The 12,589-nt window shown below is 45.0% G+C and overlaps 1 protein-coding gene across 1 annotated transcript; it reads right to left on the minus strand.

Annotated features, from left to right (window-relative positions):
- Nucleotides 1–1,076: 1,076 nt before the first annotated feature.
- LOC119695002 (trypsin I-P1-like) lies at nucleotides 1,077–4,381 on the minus strand. The gene is made up of 5 exons (XM_038122802.1): nucleotides 4,227–4,381; nucleotides 3,351–3,519; nucleotides 2,496–2,749; nucleotides 1,732–1,868; nucleotides 1,077–1,333 (listed from the first exon to the last, which is right to left on the minus strand). The coding sequence occupies exons 1-5, from the start codon at nucleotides 4,264–4,266 to the stop codon at nucleotides 1,184–1,186; spliced, it is 750 nt and encodes a 249-aa protein (XP_037978730.1). The 5' UTR covers nucleotides 4,267–4,381; the 3' UTR covers nucleotides 1,077–1,183.
- Nucleotides 4,382–12,589: the final 8,208 nt, after the last annotated feature.

The raw sequence follows: 12,589 nt of genomic DNA on the forward strand, positions 1-12,589 counted from the left end.
GTGGAAGTCCTGAGGAAAACTGTATGCAAGTGCTAAGCAGGAGACAGGATCAACCAGTGGAGACTGTGGCACAGTGCTGTGTTCTGAATTCACTATGAGAATAATGGTGATAACAGAGTTTCAGTTGTAGTTAAGCACTGCTTACCCCAAATCCAGGACTTGACAGTGTCTCCTGCTCTGCCAGAGAGCAGCTGCACAAGCAGCTGGAAGGGAGCATTTCTGAGAGAGCTGACCCCAAGTGGCCAAAAGGATTTTTGCTCCCATTCAGCTTGATGCTCAGCACGGAAACTGAGGGGAGGTGGTCAGCTGCTTCCTGTCCCTGCTCAGGGATGGGCTGGGCACCAGGTCATTGGGTGCTGAGTGACAGTATTTTTTATCCCATGGATTTAGTTGAGTTTTATTTCTCTCTCTTTTCCTTGTTTTTTACTCCTATGATTGCTCTGTTTGGATCTCAACCTGTCAGTTCTACCCTTTTTCCCATCCCACCGGGGCAAGGGGCTAGTGAGGGAGTGCCTGTAACACCCAGCAGATCACTGGGCTTTAACCACAACAATCTGAGCACCAGACAGCATCTCCATTTCCCCACAGTTATGGCATGAGCGGCAGCTCCCCTGATCAAGCCAGTGCTTCTCACACCGGTAAGGAATTTCCAGCTTCTGTTCTTAATGTATTATGAAAATTTAAGTGAGCATCAGATTCCACTGAGCCCCTGCACTGTCCTTAGCATTGAGGGTAATGAAGTGTATGCGATTCAGGACAGCTCTTGTGTCTAGAAGCAAGCAGCCTCCTCTACAGTGAATGAGCTGGATAGCTGCAGAAGGAGGAGGCAGAAGCATGAAATGGCCTTTTCAAAGTGAGAAATGTGGAGTAATTTTCAAAAATGAAATGTTTCAGAAATAACTGACTGTGAAAGACTTCTAAAAACAAGTCTGTAAGGTTTACCAAGATGCTTCCAGTTCTACAGACACTGAAAATAATAAATACTTCCTTCTGTGTGGCATACGCTATCTATAGTGTATGGAGCCTGTGCTCCATACTACTGGCTATGGAAGTTCCCAGAGAAATAGTGCACAAAGTAGGGGTGCCTGAAAGTCTTTATTAATTTCTCATCATTTTTTCCTTGTCCAGTCCCATAAGAACAGAAAGGATGATGAAAAAATAGAGGTCACACAAAACAGGCATCTTAGTTGGAGGCGATGGTGGACCGGATCCAGGAGACGTAGTTGCAAACCTTGGTGTAAACTCCGGGATAGCCCCGCTGGGCACATCCATAACCCCAGGAGACAATGCCCTGGAGCTGTCCATTGCAGACCACGGGACCGCCAGAATCTCCCTGTGCACACAAAGGGTACGGATATTCAGCAAATGGCATCTGCCTAAGCAATGAGCCAGAGAGATCCCCGAGATCGCGGACCCTGGAGGAAGCCCTGCTGGGCATACTCCACACAGAAGTTCTACAAAGGCTGTTCCTGATTCACACTCTCCACCTGATGCTACCATGCCTGACTTGAGCTCCAAGGGCACCACAGCTAAGGATGAGTCAGCTGCCTGTTTTTGTGGGATGCAGTACTTGGCAAACCTTCAGGATATGTGTGCCTGAAGCCTGTGCTGTCATTCAAAAAGTCAGATTTACCAGTGCAGTGAGTATAGCTGACTCTGTAATGTAAAAGCCTCTTCATCTGGGAAAAGGTGGGAGAGAAATGACTGGGAAAGGAGAGGCAGATGCGTTACCTGGCAGGAGTCTTTTCCTCCCTCCACGAATCCTACACACATCATGTTCTTGGTAATTTGCCCAGGGTAGGCATCAGAGCACTGCTCGGCGGAGAGGACTGGAGCCTTCAGGCACTGCAGCTGGTCCGGGTAGTTAGCTGCAAAGAATTAGGGAGAGATGGTTGATGGCGTTGCTGAGTCCTTTTCAGAGCTTGGAGAAGATCTTAGCAGAAAAGCAAATGCTGGACACCCTGTTCTAGCAGCCATCCTGCTTCCTGTCAACAGTAAGCACAGCATGGGTCCCTGCTGTAGAGATGGAACAAATTCTACCCATGGGCCCACCATTCTACACTGCAGCCACCTTAACTTTTCTGGTACCTGGAAGTTCATCAATTGGCAAAGGAGGGGCCACTCTTGTGATACATACACTGGAAGACACCTGAGCCTCAGGAAAACCATCCTCTCTTCTGGCACAGGTTTAGATGTCATCAGTGGAATAGACCCCACACATCATGCACATCTCTGACCATGGGTGTGAGAGAACAGAGATCTCTGGTAGGAATTTGAGATCCGCAGTCCCAGACTTCACCCTTATTCTCAGAGAACTGACAACTCTGTTGACATTAACTGAACCCACTGTGCAGTCCCTACACTGACGCATCACTCAAAAAAGCTGTCGCACAGCACTTCCCTGTGTTCTAGCCTGTCCTGTTGGGGGTTAATGGCCAGGTCTTAGAGACTGTCCTGGGCCCCTGAGGCTCTGTACATTTCCCCAGAGTACTCACAGCCGCTGCTGAGAGTGTTGCCCCAGCCGGAGATCAGGCAGGTGGTGCCAACGGCCACGCAGCTGGTAGGCAGAGGGACGGTTTGGACAGCATTGCTGAGCTTGGCTGGGGTGGCCAGCTTGATGAGCATGATGTCATTGTCCAGGGTGTAGGAGCTGAAGCCAGAGTGGCGGATGACTTTAGCAGAGTTGATAAACTGCTGTGTGGATTCGGTGAGCTCCAGGTTGTGTTTCCCAAGCTGCACTTGGATGCGACTGGAAAAGAGAAGGCACCGTGTGTCCTTTACTGCTACGGGCAGGTTGAGAGAAACCTCCCTGTCACTGACTGCACTCGCTCCTACATCACTGCCACAGAAGCCTTCTGGGGCAGGGGATCTTGCTTGTCTGCAGGGAGCTCTGGACATCCACACTGAGATCTTAACCCACTCCAAGCATGGGTGGTGAATTCCTGCAGGTTAGTAAATACATGACAGCAGTTGAATACAGAGCAGCACTAGATACAAATCTTCTGGGACAAGACAAACAGCTCCAGCCAGACCTTGATCCTCTTCCTGTTCTCCAGGGAGAATGCCTTAGCAAGATTCATGCAAGTGATAAGAAATCACGGCCCTGACCTCTCTGCCTGATTATCTCATTGTTATTTCAAAAAATGCTCTGCCTTCACAGGAACATTTGCAGAAGTGGAAAACTCCTCAGGATTCCTCGGCCTGGCTTCCTGAATGATCCACCCATCCCTTGGCTGTCTCTGGCGAGAATGGAGGCACTTACATATTTCTATCTCATAGCTCAGAATTCCTGCTAGAAGTGAACTGGAAGACAGAAGTAGGTTATAGAAGGATGTAATTTTTCCACTCACGATTTGTAGCAGTGAGCAGCCGACAGGACCCACTGGCTGCTGATGAGGGAACCTCCACAGAAGTGATATCCAGAATTCAGGGACACCTGATAGGGCACAGAGTTCTTTGCACAGGTGTAGCCTCCCACAATCTTGTCATCATCATCTTCAGCAAAGGTGGGGAAGGCAACTGGGAGACAAAAAGTGCCGTGTGTCAACAGGTGGCCTAAGGTAACGTGGCCTGTAATCTGCCCTGTGACTGCCTGTCTGAAGCCCCTCACTTGTAGGCTCCCCTCCTATGGACGCTCAGGGCAGCGCTGGTGGGCAGGTCTGAGGCACATGCATTTGCTGCACCCTCAAAGAAGGGATCCGACTTACACTGGTGCCTCACGTATCTGCAACTAAAGCCCTGCTGGCTACTCCATGAGGGAGCACAGGGACACAGAAATGTTCTTGCTGGATTGCATCCCGGGTGTGTTTTTCCCTGAATCCCATCTACTGAAACAGTCAAGGGTTGACTGAAGGAAAAAGTAAAAACAAGTGTGCAGTGCTGTTTTCTTCGAGCACCCACCCAGGGTCCAAAATTTTGCAGTTGCTTTAGGACTTCCTGAGCCAGAACTATTCCCTGTGCACTCCTTAGTCCTGAAGGAGGAGGCAGCCTTTTTCTGAAGCTGTGGCCACCTCTCCATAGTTGGGTTGGGAACCCCTATAAAGGTGTTCATTCCCCAGCTTGGGGCACAAGACATTATGAGCAGACAGAAGATGGAAGTTGCAGGGCTCTGACTTGTGCAAGTCAAAACTGGACTTGGCTTTCCCACAATAGGCTACCTTGCAGTTGTGATTTAGAAAATCAGCTTCCTCTTAAATGGCAGAAATAGAAATAAAAGATATACTCACCAGCCACCCCAATAAAGGCGAGAAGCAGCAGGCACTTCATGGTCTTGATTCGATCTCAAGCCCAGACTGGCTGACTGGACGTGGGAGCTGCTAGAAATACGTTTTTGGTGATGGTCTTATCTCTAGTCCAAGGTTTTCTCCAGACAAAAAGTACACAGTGGAAAATTTGAAGATCCAAATGCGGGCATTAACAGGCATTGGTAGAATGTGCAAATGTCATACACGTTAATCATAAACCTCTGCTAAGATAGAGAGCTATTTTCATTATTCCGTAAGGTAGCCTTCAATCTAAAAATACCTTTTGGCTCTGGAAGATGTGTAGTTGTTTGTCCGTCTCATTCTTATACACAGCACCTGTATAACAGGAATAACAACTCTCAAACCTCTTTCAGATTCCTCTGTGCTGATGGTATCTTTCTCAAAAGTGCATGTTTTTACCCAAAGTTGCATATTTTAGGTAGCGGGCAGAGAGGTACATTGCATTTTTTTGGGAAAGAAACCCCCCAAAATTCTAGCAAACCCAGTGGTTAACTTTGTTCAGTTTATTTTAGCAAATTCCTTGTCTTGAATAATGTATGTTTTTATCATATGCAATACAGTGTTTTCCTAAATCAAATTCCTCCACTGTAATTTCAAAAGGGAGGATAGAAAAACGATCCTGTGCCCCCTACCTCTTCCCAAGTGAAATACTTCAAATGTGGGAATGCTCAGCATCTCCCTTTTCTAATTTCTCTCTGCTAACCTGTATTAAAATGTCTGCCTAAGTACCAAACCATGCTTTTTTTCATCTTTGGAATGTTCTACAGACTCATTTTTGCCACACAAGAATTTCAGTACAATGCTGATGTTTGTGAGGGTAATGTAGATGAGCAATAATGCTGTGAACACAAATAGTGAGATCTTCTGAATTCCCTCTCTGCAGGAGTGGGGATTTCTGTCATGAAACAAAGTTTACTAAAGCTTAATGCTTTGCTGAATAATCATGTTCATTCTCCAAGTAGCTGCCAACTTCATCATGTTAGCTCCTGAGAGACACGGGATTCTCTCCAGAGACATTAAAGAGAAGCCATATGTTTGGAGATGCTGGAATAGCTTGAGACACTAAATAGGAATACTCTTCATCTCCATTTCTTGAGTAATTTTTGTGTGGGTTCTGGTGGACTGAGAGTGTCACTGTCCAGTGGGAAATTTTCCTTCATGTTGAAGTACAAGTCCAAGGCCAGGGCCTCCTCCAAGGTGGTGCATGAATTCTGCTGGCCTTTAAACTGGTATTAGTGCACAGCTTTCTTACAAGCATGTTCTAGCCTGTGAAAGAAAGAAGGATTAGAAGCTTCCTGGGGGAAAGGAAAATGGCTTAAGGATTAAGAGGGTCAAAAATTACTGAAGCTATCCAATCCCATCATAACTAAGTGGAGCAAGAAAAATTTCCAGTTGACAATAGTGTTTAGTTTGAAGTTTCTATTTTCTTTGTCCAAAACATGTCATTGGCATAGACAAGGGCTGTCATCAGATGTGCTACTGAACATTCCGTAGACCCAGTGTAATGTTTTTTGCAGGCTTTTTCAAAGAATACACTCAAGTTTGTACATCTGTTATTACAAACAAGTTTCTCATTTCATGCAGTGATGCTGCAGAAGAAAGTTGATGGCTCCAGGGGCACAGGAAGGGGGAGGGATGGTGACTGAAGAGCAGCTGTGTTAGGTGTTATTAATGGACAAGCAATGGCAGCCTGTATTTCTAGAGCTTCATGTTCCTAGCTGAAATATTTCACTCAGCTGTATCAACACTAGACTCAGATAAAGGAAAATACATTTGTCCAGGCTGATGCAAGATCCTGGGAAAAAGAAACCTGGTAAAACTGTGGGCTGACAGAGATAAAGCTTCCTAGGAGCATAAATCAGGAGGAGTTTCTGGGGGCAGTCCTTTCATACCTCACAGAACCTGGTGGTGGAGGTTGCATTGATTCTCTCTTCCCACCTGTCTCCTTTCTGGGAGAAGCTGGTACATTCTCCAAACCTTCTTACCATCCATCTCTCCACACCTGAACAAAACTGCTGTTACAGCCTCTTGCATTGCTCTCTATGCCTGTATTTCTCTTTAACCTATGGCCACAATACTTTTTTCTATTTCTGCCAAAGACGTGGATTCTTCGTGTCCTGGAGAGGAAGAGGATGTAGGACATGACAGGGATTTATAAAATTATGAGTGGCCTGAGGTGCCTGGGGAACAATGGGATTGCTTATTGTGTCTTAGGGAGTAGCATGCAAAACTTGGTGGGGGTGGCTTGTTCAGAGCAAGCAAAGGACACTTCCTCTATTTTAGGAATGCTATGGAGTCCTTTCCACAGGTTTTTATGGATGCAAAACATTGACATGACCTCAAAAAGAGGAGGGACACAAGGAAGAAAAATCCTTGGAGGGCTATGAGGTTGAAGGACATCTGATCCAACCTCCCTTGTCCCCAGGAATGGCCTGGTGTTGGAATGTTCTCTGCTACTACAGCTCAGCAAGAGACCAAAGATTATTATGTATCTCTGAAGGAAAGTCAAGGTTGCTTAAATCCTGCAAAGGTTTGGAGAGTTACCCAAACTCATGCCTTCATTTGCTGCAGCATAGAAGGTCTCCTGGGAGCATCTCAGCCCCTTCTGAGCAGCATGGGAGGGCACAGGTCAGGTCTGATCTGACAAAGATGTGTTTTATTTTCTAAGGTGGATTTATCTGTCAGTGCTGCTGGGCTGTTCTTGTTCAGGCAGATATGGAAGTGGAGATAGGGCTTAAATGGTGGGAACACTTGCCCTAATGATTCTGAGTTATAAAGGGTTTGCTGGGGGAATAAAATACCTGTCTTTCCTGGGAAACGTGAAGACTACTCAGAACACTGTTTCCACACCTCTTCTCTCTCTCTCTCTCTCTCTCTCAGAGAGGATATCTAGATAGAGATGCTTATGTCTTCCTTCCCCTAAAGCTTCTTTCTGTATTGCTTGCATCATTATTTAAATCTGATCCAGAGACCAACTGATGGTGATGCACATTTTCTTCTCCAGCCTTTGAGCAAAATTTCCCTTTGTCCTGGAAATTCTCCAGTTGCCTTGGTATAATTTCTTCCTGCACTCTTCTTGCTTCCTTTTCTGAGGCAGAGAAACCAGGCATCTAGTGAGGAGTGTGGCCAAGCAAGGTTGTGGCAACCAAGGTACAGTCTCCAGTTTTGGTGGAGAAGGAACTGGGAAAATAGGAGTGTTGCCACATTACATCACCGTACAAGCTGGCTTGTACTGGGCAAATGGATTCAGCTACCCAGCCAGCTCCATAAACTAGCCCCTGGGTTAATTGACAGGAACTTCAACCAATTATGTTCCTTCCTAAGCTGCAAGCATTTCACTGGTCCAGGATTTGGGGGGTGTAAAAGATCAGATCAATGAGCTATCCAGACCGGGTTCTTCAAGTGCCCTTTATAAAGAAGAGCTGAAGAATAAACTCTCTCTGTTGCCACATAAACATTGGGTGAGTGGTTCTCTTTGTCTCCAACCCACTCCCCACCGCATTCACATAGGAGAGGGAAGGGCAGACTCAGAGGAGAGGGAGAGGGTTTGGTATGGTTAAAAACACTCCCCAAAGAGACCTCCTTGTCTTTTTCCACTACTGTTTACTGCCACAACCTGCTGTGGTCTCCTTAAATCACCTAATCATCCTTTTCTTCTTCTAACATCTTTGACCACTACCTCTTCCATTGACGACTCTAAAATTCTGCTGCCTTCTTCCATTGTCTACTGTCTCTTCCTTCCCTAGTTATGCTGCTTTTTTTCACCTCTGTCAACACTTTGGCAGACATCCTCTGTCAACTTTTCCATTGCTACCTTCTATTCTTCTACCATATTTTTTGCCACCTTCTTCAGTCGCTGCCTGTTTTTCTTCTTCTACTGCCTTCTTTTGCTGCCCCCTTCTGTCCCTTCCTCTGTTATCTCCTACTGCACATCATCCACATCCCTGTTCCTTCTCTTCTTCATGTTCTTTTAACACCACCTTCTGACATGTTCTTCTGCTACCTTATTCCACTCTCTTCTTCATCCCCTTCTCCTTGTCTTCTACTGCTTCCATCTTCCTTTCCCTTCTTTTGCCACCTTCTTCTGCTGTAACTCCTTCCTGTTCTTCTAGTGCCAGTATCTCCTTTTCAGGTGGAGCATACAGGCCTCAGATCCAAAAGCCTAGGGATCAACCTTGAGTCTCCCTTAGCGCTTTCTGCAAGAGGGTCTGCTGGAGGCTCTGGAGTGGGCTTCAGATAGGAGCTTCAAATGCTGTTGTAATTGGCCTGGAGGGAGGAAGGGAGGGAGGAGGAAGGAAGGGAGGAGGGAGGGAGGGAAGGAAGGGAGGAAGGGAGGAAGGAATTTTCCCCCCTATGCTGGCTCTGCAAGGAGAAAAGGCAAAGCATGTAATTATTAATAGTTCCCAATAGGTGGCTCCCAAAACACAGAGGTGACAGCAATGCTGAGCACACAGATCAGATTAGTTTTAAGACTAAGAATTCTATCGTATCATAAGCTGATAAAAATGAATGCTTTTGTTTTGTTTGAAAATATGCAAAAATTATTTTGTTTCATCGCACTTTGGTCAGGTCTGTAGTTATTGCAACCCTTCGTGCCCCACATTGGCACCAAAAAAGGATCATTATGTTTTAACCCCAGCCAGCATCTAGGTACAATGCAGCCGCTCACTCACTCCCTCACTTCCACTCCTCCACCTGGGTGGGGAGAAGAATGAAGGGAAAAAAAAAAGTAAATAATCTTTGTGGCTTGAGATAAAAACTGTTTAATTCCATAAAAAAAAAATATATATATATAACAATAACAGAATAAGAAAACACCAGAAAAAGTGCAATTGCTTACCACCTGCTGAGCAATGCTCAGCCTGTCTCTGGGCAGTGATTAGTTCTGTCTGTCCAACTCCTCCCAATTTATATTCTAAGGATGACATTCTGTGGTGTGGAATATCCTGTTGGCCACTTGGTGTCAGTTGTCCCAGCTATGCTCCCCCATGGCTTCATGTTCACTCCTTGCTGGTAGAGCATGGAAAGCTGAAAAGTCCTTGACATGGAGTAAGCACTACATAGGAACGACCAAAACATCAGTGTGTTATCAATATTATTGTCATATTAAAAGCATAGTGCTGTACCAACTACTAGGAAGAAAATTAACTGTATGCCAGCCAAAATAAGAACAGTCGCCTCCTTCGTCTCCTCCTTCATTGTCTCCTAATCTTCCAAAATTTTCTTCCATTGCCTCCTTCTTCCTTTCTGCTGCCCCTTTCTTCCACTTCCTCATTCTATTCTGGCTCCTCCTTTTCTTCTTACACTACCTTCTTCTACCACTTTCATCCTCTGCTTTCTTCTGTGGCCTTCTCCTCATGCTGCCTTCTTCCATTGCCTCCTGCTCTTTTTCCAACACTTTCTTCCATCAAGGCTTCCTTCTCTTTTTTTGCTGTGGTTTATTCCACCACCTTCTCCATTTCCTCTGCTTTCTTTTCCTCTGCCATCTTCTTTTGTCACCCGCACCATCATGTCCTCCTATTCTTCCACCAAGTTTTCTGGTGTCTTCTTCCATCACTTACCTCATCACATTGTTCATCACTTCCTTCACTCCTAATTCCAGCACCTTCTTCCATTGCCTTCTTTCACATCCTCCTTTTCTTCTTCCATCGCACACTTCAGCATTCTGCTGCATTCTGTCTGCCCTTTCTTCCTTCAATGCCTTTTTCCACCACTACCATTGTCTCCTCCTTCACTTTTTCTGCCATCTTTTTCTTTCATCTCCTTTGTTGTTTCTTGCTTCTTCTTCCATTGCCTTCTTCACCATTGTCTTCTATTGCCTCCTCAGTTGTTTCTTCTTTACTTTCACATCCTCCTCCTCCCCTTCCTTTGCTCTCTTCTTCCATAGCCTCCTTTTTTCTCTTCTTCCAATGTCTTCTGCCACCTACTTCATTGCCTTGTCTGTAGCCTTCTCCTTCTCTTCTTACAACATTTTTTTCTTTGCCTCCTTCTTTTCCTTCTTCTTTATTCCGTGGCTTTCTTCCTTTGCCTTTTTTTGTTCCCTCCACCATTGCCTCCTCCTTCTATTTTTCTGCCTGCTTCTGTTGCCTTCATCCGCCACAGCCACCTTCCAACGCAAATGCCTTCCTTCTGCCACCTCCACCTTCTTCTGTCTTCTTCCACCACCATTTTTTGATGCCTCCTTCCACCGCTGCTGCCTTCATGCACCGCCTGTCTCTCCTGCCTTCCTCCACTGCTTTCTGCTGCCACCAGCTCCTGTCAGTGCAGTCTGCTGTCACATTTCATCACTGCCTCCTGTTGCTGCCTTCTGTCACCTCCCACTGCTGCCACCTTCCACTGCTGAATTAATCAGCCATTGCCTCCTTATGCCAAAGCTGCCTCCTGTCTCACTGCCTTTACCACTGCATTTCACCACCACACCATTCCATGACTTCCACCCTTTAGCCACTGTTTAGCTCCACCTTTGGCCTCTGCCACCTTCCACCCTCTCCACCTTCTCTTATTCACTACCTTCTTCCAGCTTCTTTTGTCACCTACTCTGTCATCTCATTCACCATCTTCTCTTCCACCACCTTCTTCTGCCTCCTTTCTTACATCACTTCCTCTGTCACCTCCTCCTTCTCTGCTTCTGCTGCAGCCCTTTGCAACTTCTTTTGTCACCTTCTCCATTGCCTCCTCCTTCTGCTCCTCTATGGCCTTCTGCTGCCCACTGCCACTCCTTGCTTCTGCCAGCTTTTCCACCATTTCCTCCTTTTCTTCTACATTTCCAAGACATCCTAATGAAACTCTAATTGGCAAACTCAATAATTGGAACTGTAGTTGTTAATGACTGTGGAGGAATGTCTGTATCAGCTCATTGGCAAATGATTACATTGGAAAACTTATATTTTAAATTATGCCTATGAGAGAAGTGTTGCATTTTAACAGCATAAAGAAAATAGGTTTTTTCCCTAGACTATTGCTCAGTGGTACACATCTTAACTCTGCCTCTGACAGTAATCTTGTACTATTCCACTGATCCTTGAGTAAATAACATTACCCTTCTATCTATTTATCTTCCTGCCTTTTTTGTGTGTCTTAGCTACACGTACTGGAGTTCTTAAGCCAGGGACACTTTACATTAGTTATTTTCACTTTGCCCAGCATGAAAGAAATACAATGGGATATTTATAGCAAAAAGTAGTATTGAAATGTCATATCCAGTTTAAATGTCTTTATACTTTGTGCTCTTTGACAATCAAGAGACAATTTCATAGAATCACAGAATACTTTTTGCCTGAAGGAACATCCATGGGGTGGAGGTCTGTGGTCCATCCTCCAACTTAAAGCAATTCCAGTTTGTAACCTAGGTTGCTTAGGCACTTAACCATCTGAGAATTGGAAACCACCAAGCAGGTTGATTCTGCAATCTTTCTGGGCACTCTCTGTTCTGGCATGGTAGGACCCTCAAGGGCAAATTCTTTTCCTTTTATTCCTGCAATGCCTAACCATTCCATTTTGTCATTATGGCATGCACTGTCTTTATTTCTCTACATCTGCCTTTTTTGGTAGTGAAAGGGTGGAATTACACCTCCCCTAGACCCACCTGCCCTTAGCTTTCTTCTCTCCAAGCAAAGAATAGCAAGTCTCTCGTTTTTTCTTGTAGGTCATGTGCCACCTAATCATCTTGGACACTAATCAACTTGTTTGCCATCTGCTGGAAATTTAACACTACTTTTGCATGGAGGGGAAGGTGCGAACAAAATTGGACTTTATTCAGCCCTTTACAATAGTCAGCTCTCCATAAGGAGCAGAAGGGGTTTGTCATCAAAGTCAGTAACATAGATCATGCAGAAAATGGACAAAAATGCTTTTTGCTAAAGACATAGTAGATGTACTATTGACCTAGCAATGATAAAGAGTCTATGATCCATCTTGCCCTTAATTATCAAAGGGACAGATAATTTTTTCACTAGTTTTACATGTTGCAAAAGAAATTTAACTTTTTTCTCCTGGCCCAGGAAGCAGGGTAAGAATAATTTTGCATTTTTCACAGAAATTTAAATTGTTATAGAGTGCCAGTGTCCTGGAATACACGATGTTTTTATCGACAAATAATATTTACAGCATCTTAGCATACTAGATTATTTCTGTAGTGTGTGCTTGTTGACCAGTAACACTGGTGTTTGATATGCATGAGAGATTGGGCAGGTCCAAGTTCCAATTCTTTGACAGTTGTGCAATCATTTTCATTGGCCAATAAGACAAGAGTCAAATAATTTACTTGAGTCTGTTTTTACTGTTGCTTGCACACAAAACTAAATCATTCCATGAGATGCACATCA

The sequence above is a fragment of the Motacilla alba genome, chromosome 1 (genome assembly GCF_015832195.1).
Source record: "Motacilla alba alba isolate MOTALB_02 chromosome 1, Motacilla_alba_V1.0_pri, whole genome shotgun sequence".
NCBI lineage: Eukaryota > Metazoa > Chordata > Aves > Passeriformes > Motacillidae > Motacilla > Motacilla alba.

Excerpts from the sequence above, each read along its gene's own strand:
- LOC119695002 (XM_038122802.1), bottom strand. The coding sequence starts at position 4,266 with ATGAAGTGCCTGCTGCTTCTCGCCTTTATTGGGGTGGCTG. Across the intron at positions 3,520-4,226 it reads CGCCTTTATTGGGGTGGCTG|TTGCCTTCCCCACCTTTGCT; the intron begins GTGAGTATATCT and ends TTTGTCTCCCAG. Across the intron at positions 1,334-1,731 it reads GAGGAAAAGACTCCTGCCAG|GGAGATTCTGGCGGTCCCGT; the intron begins GTAACGCATCTG and ends TTGTGTGCACAG.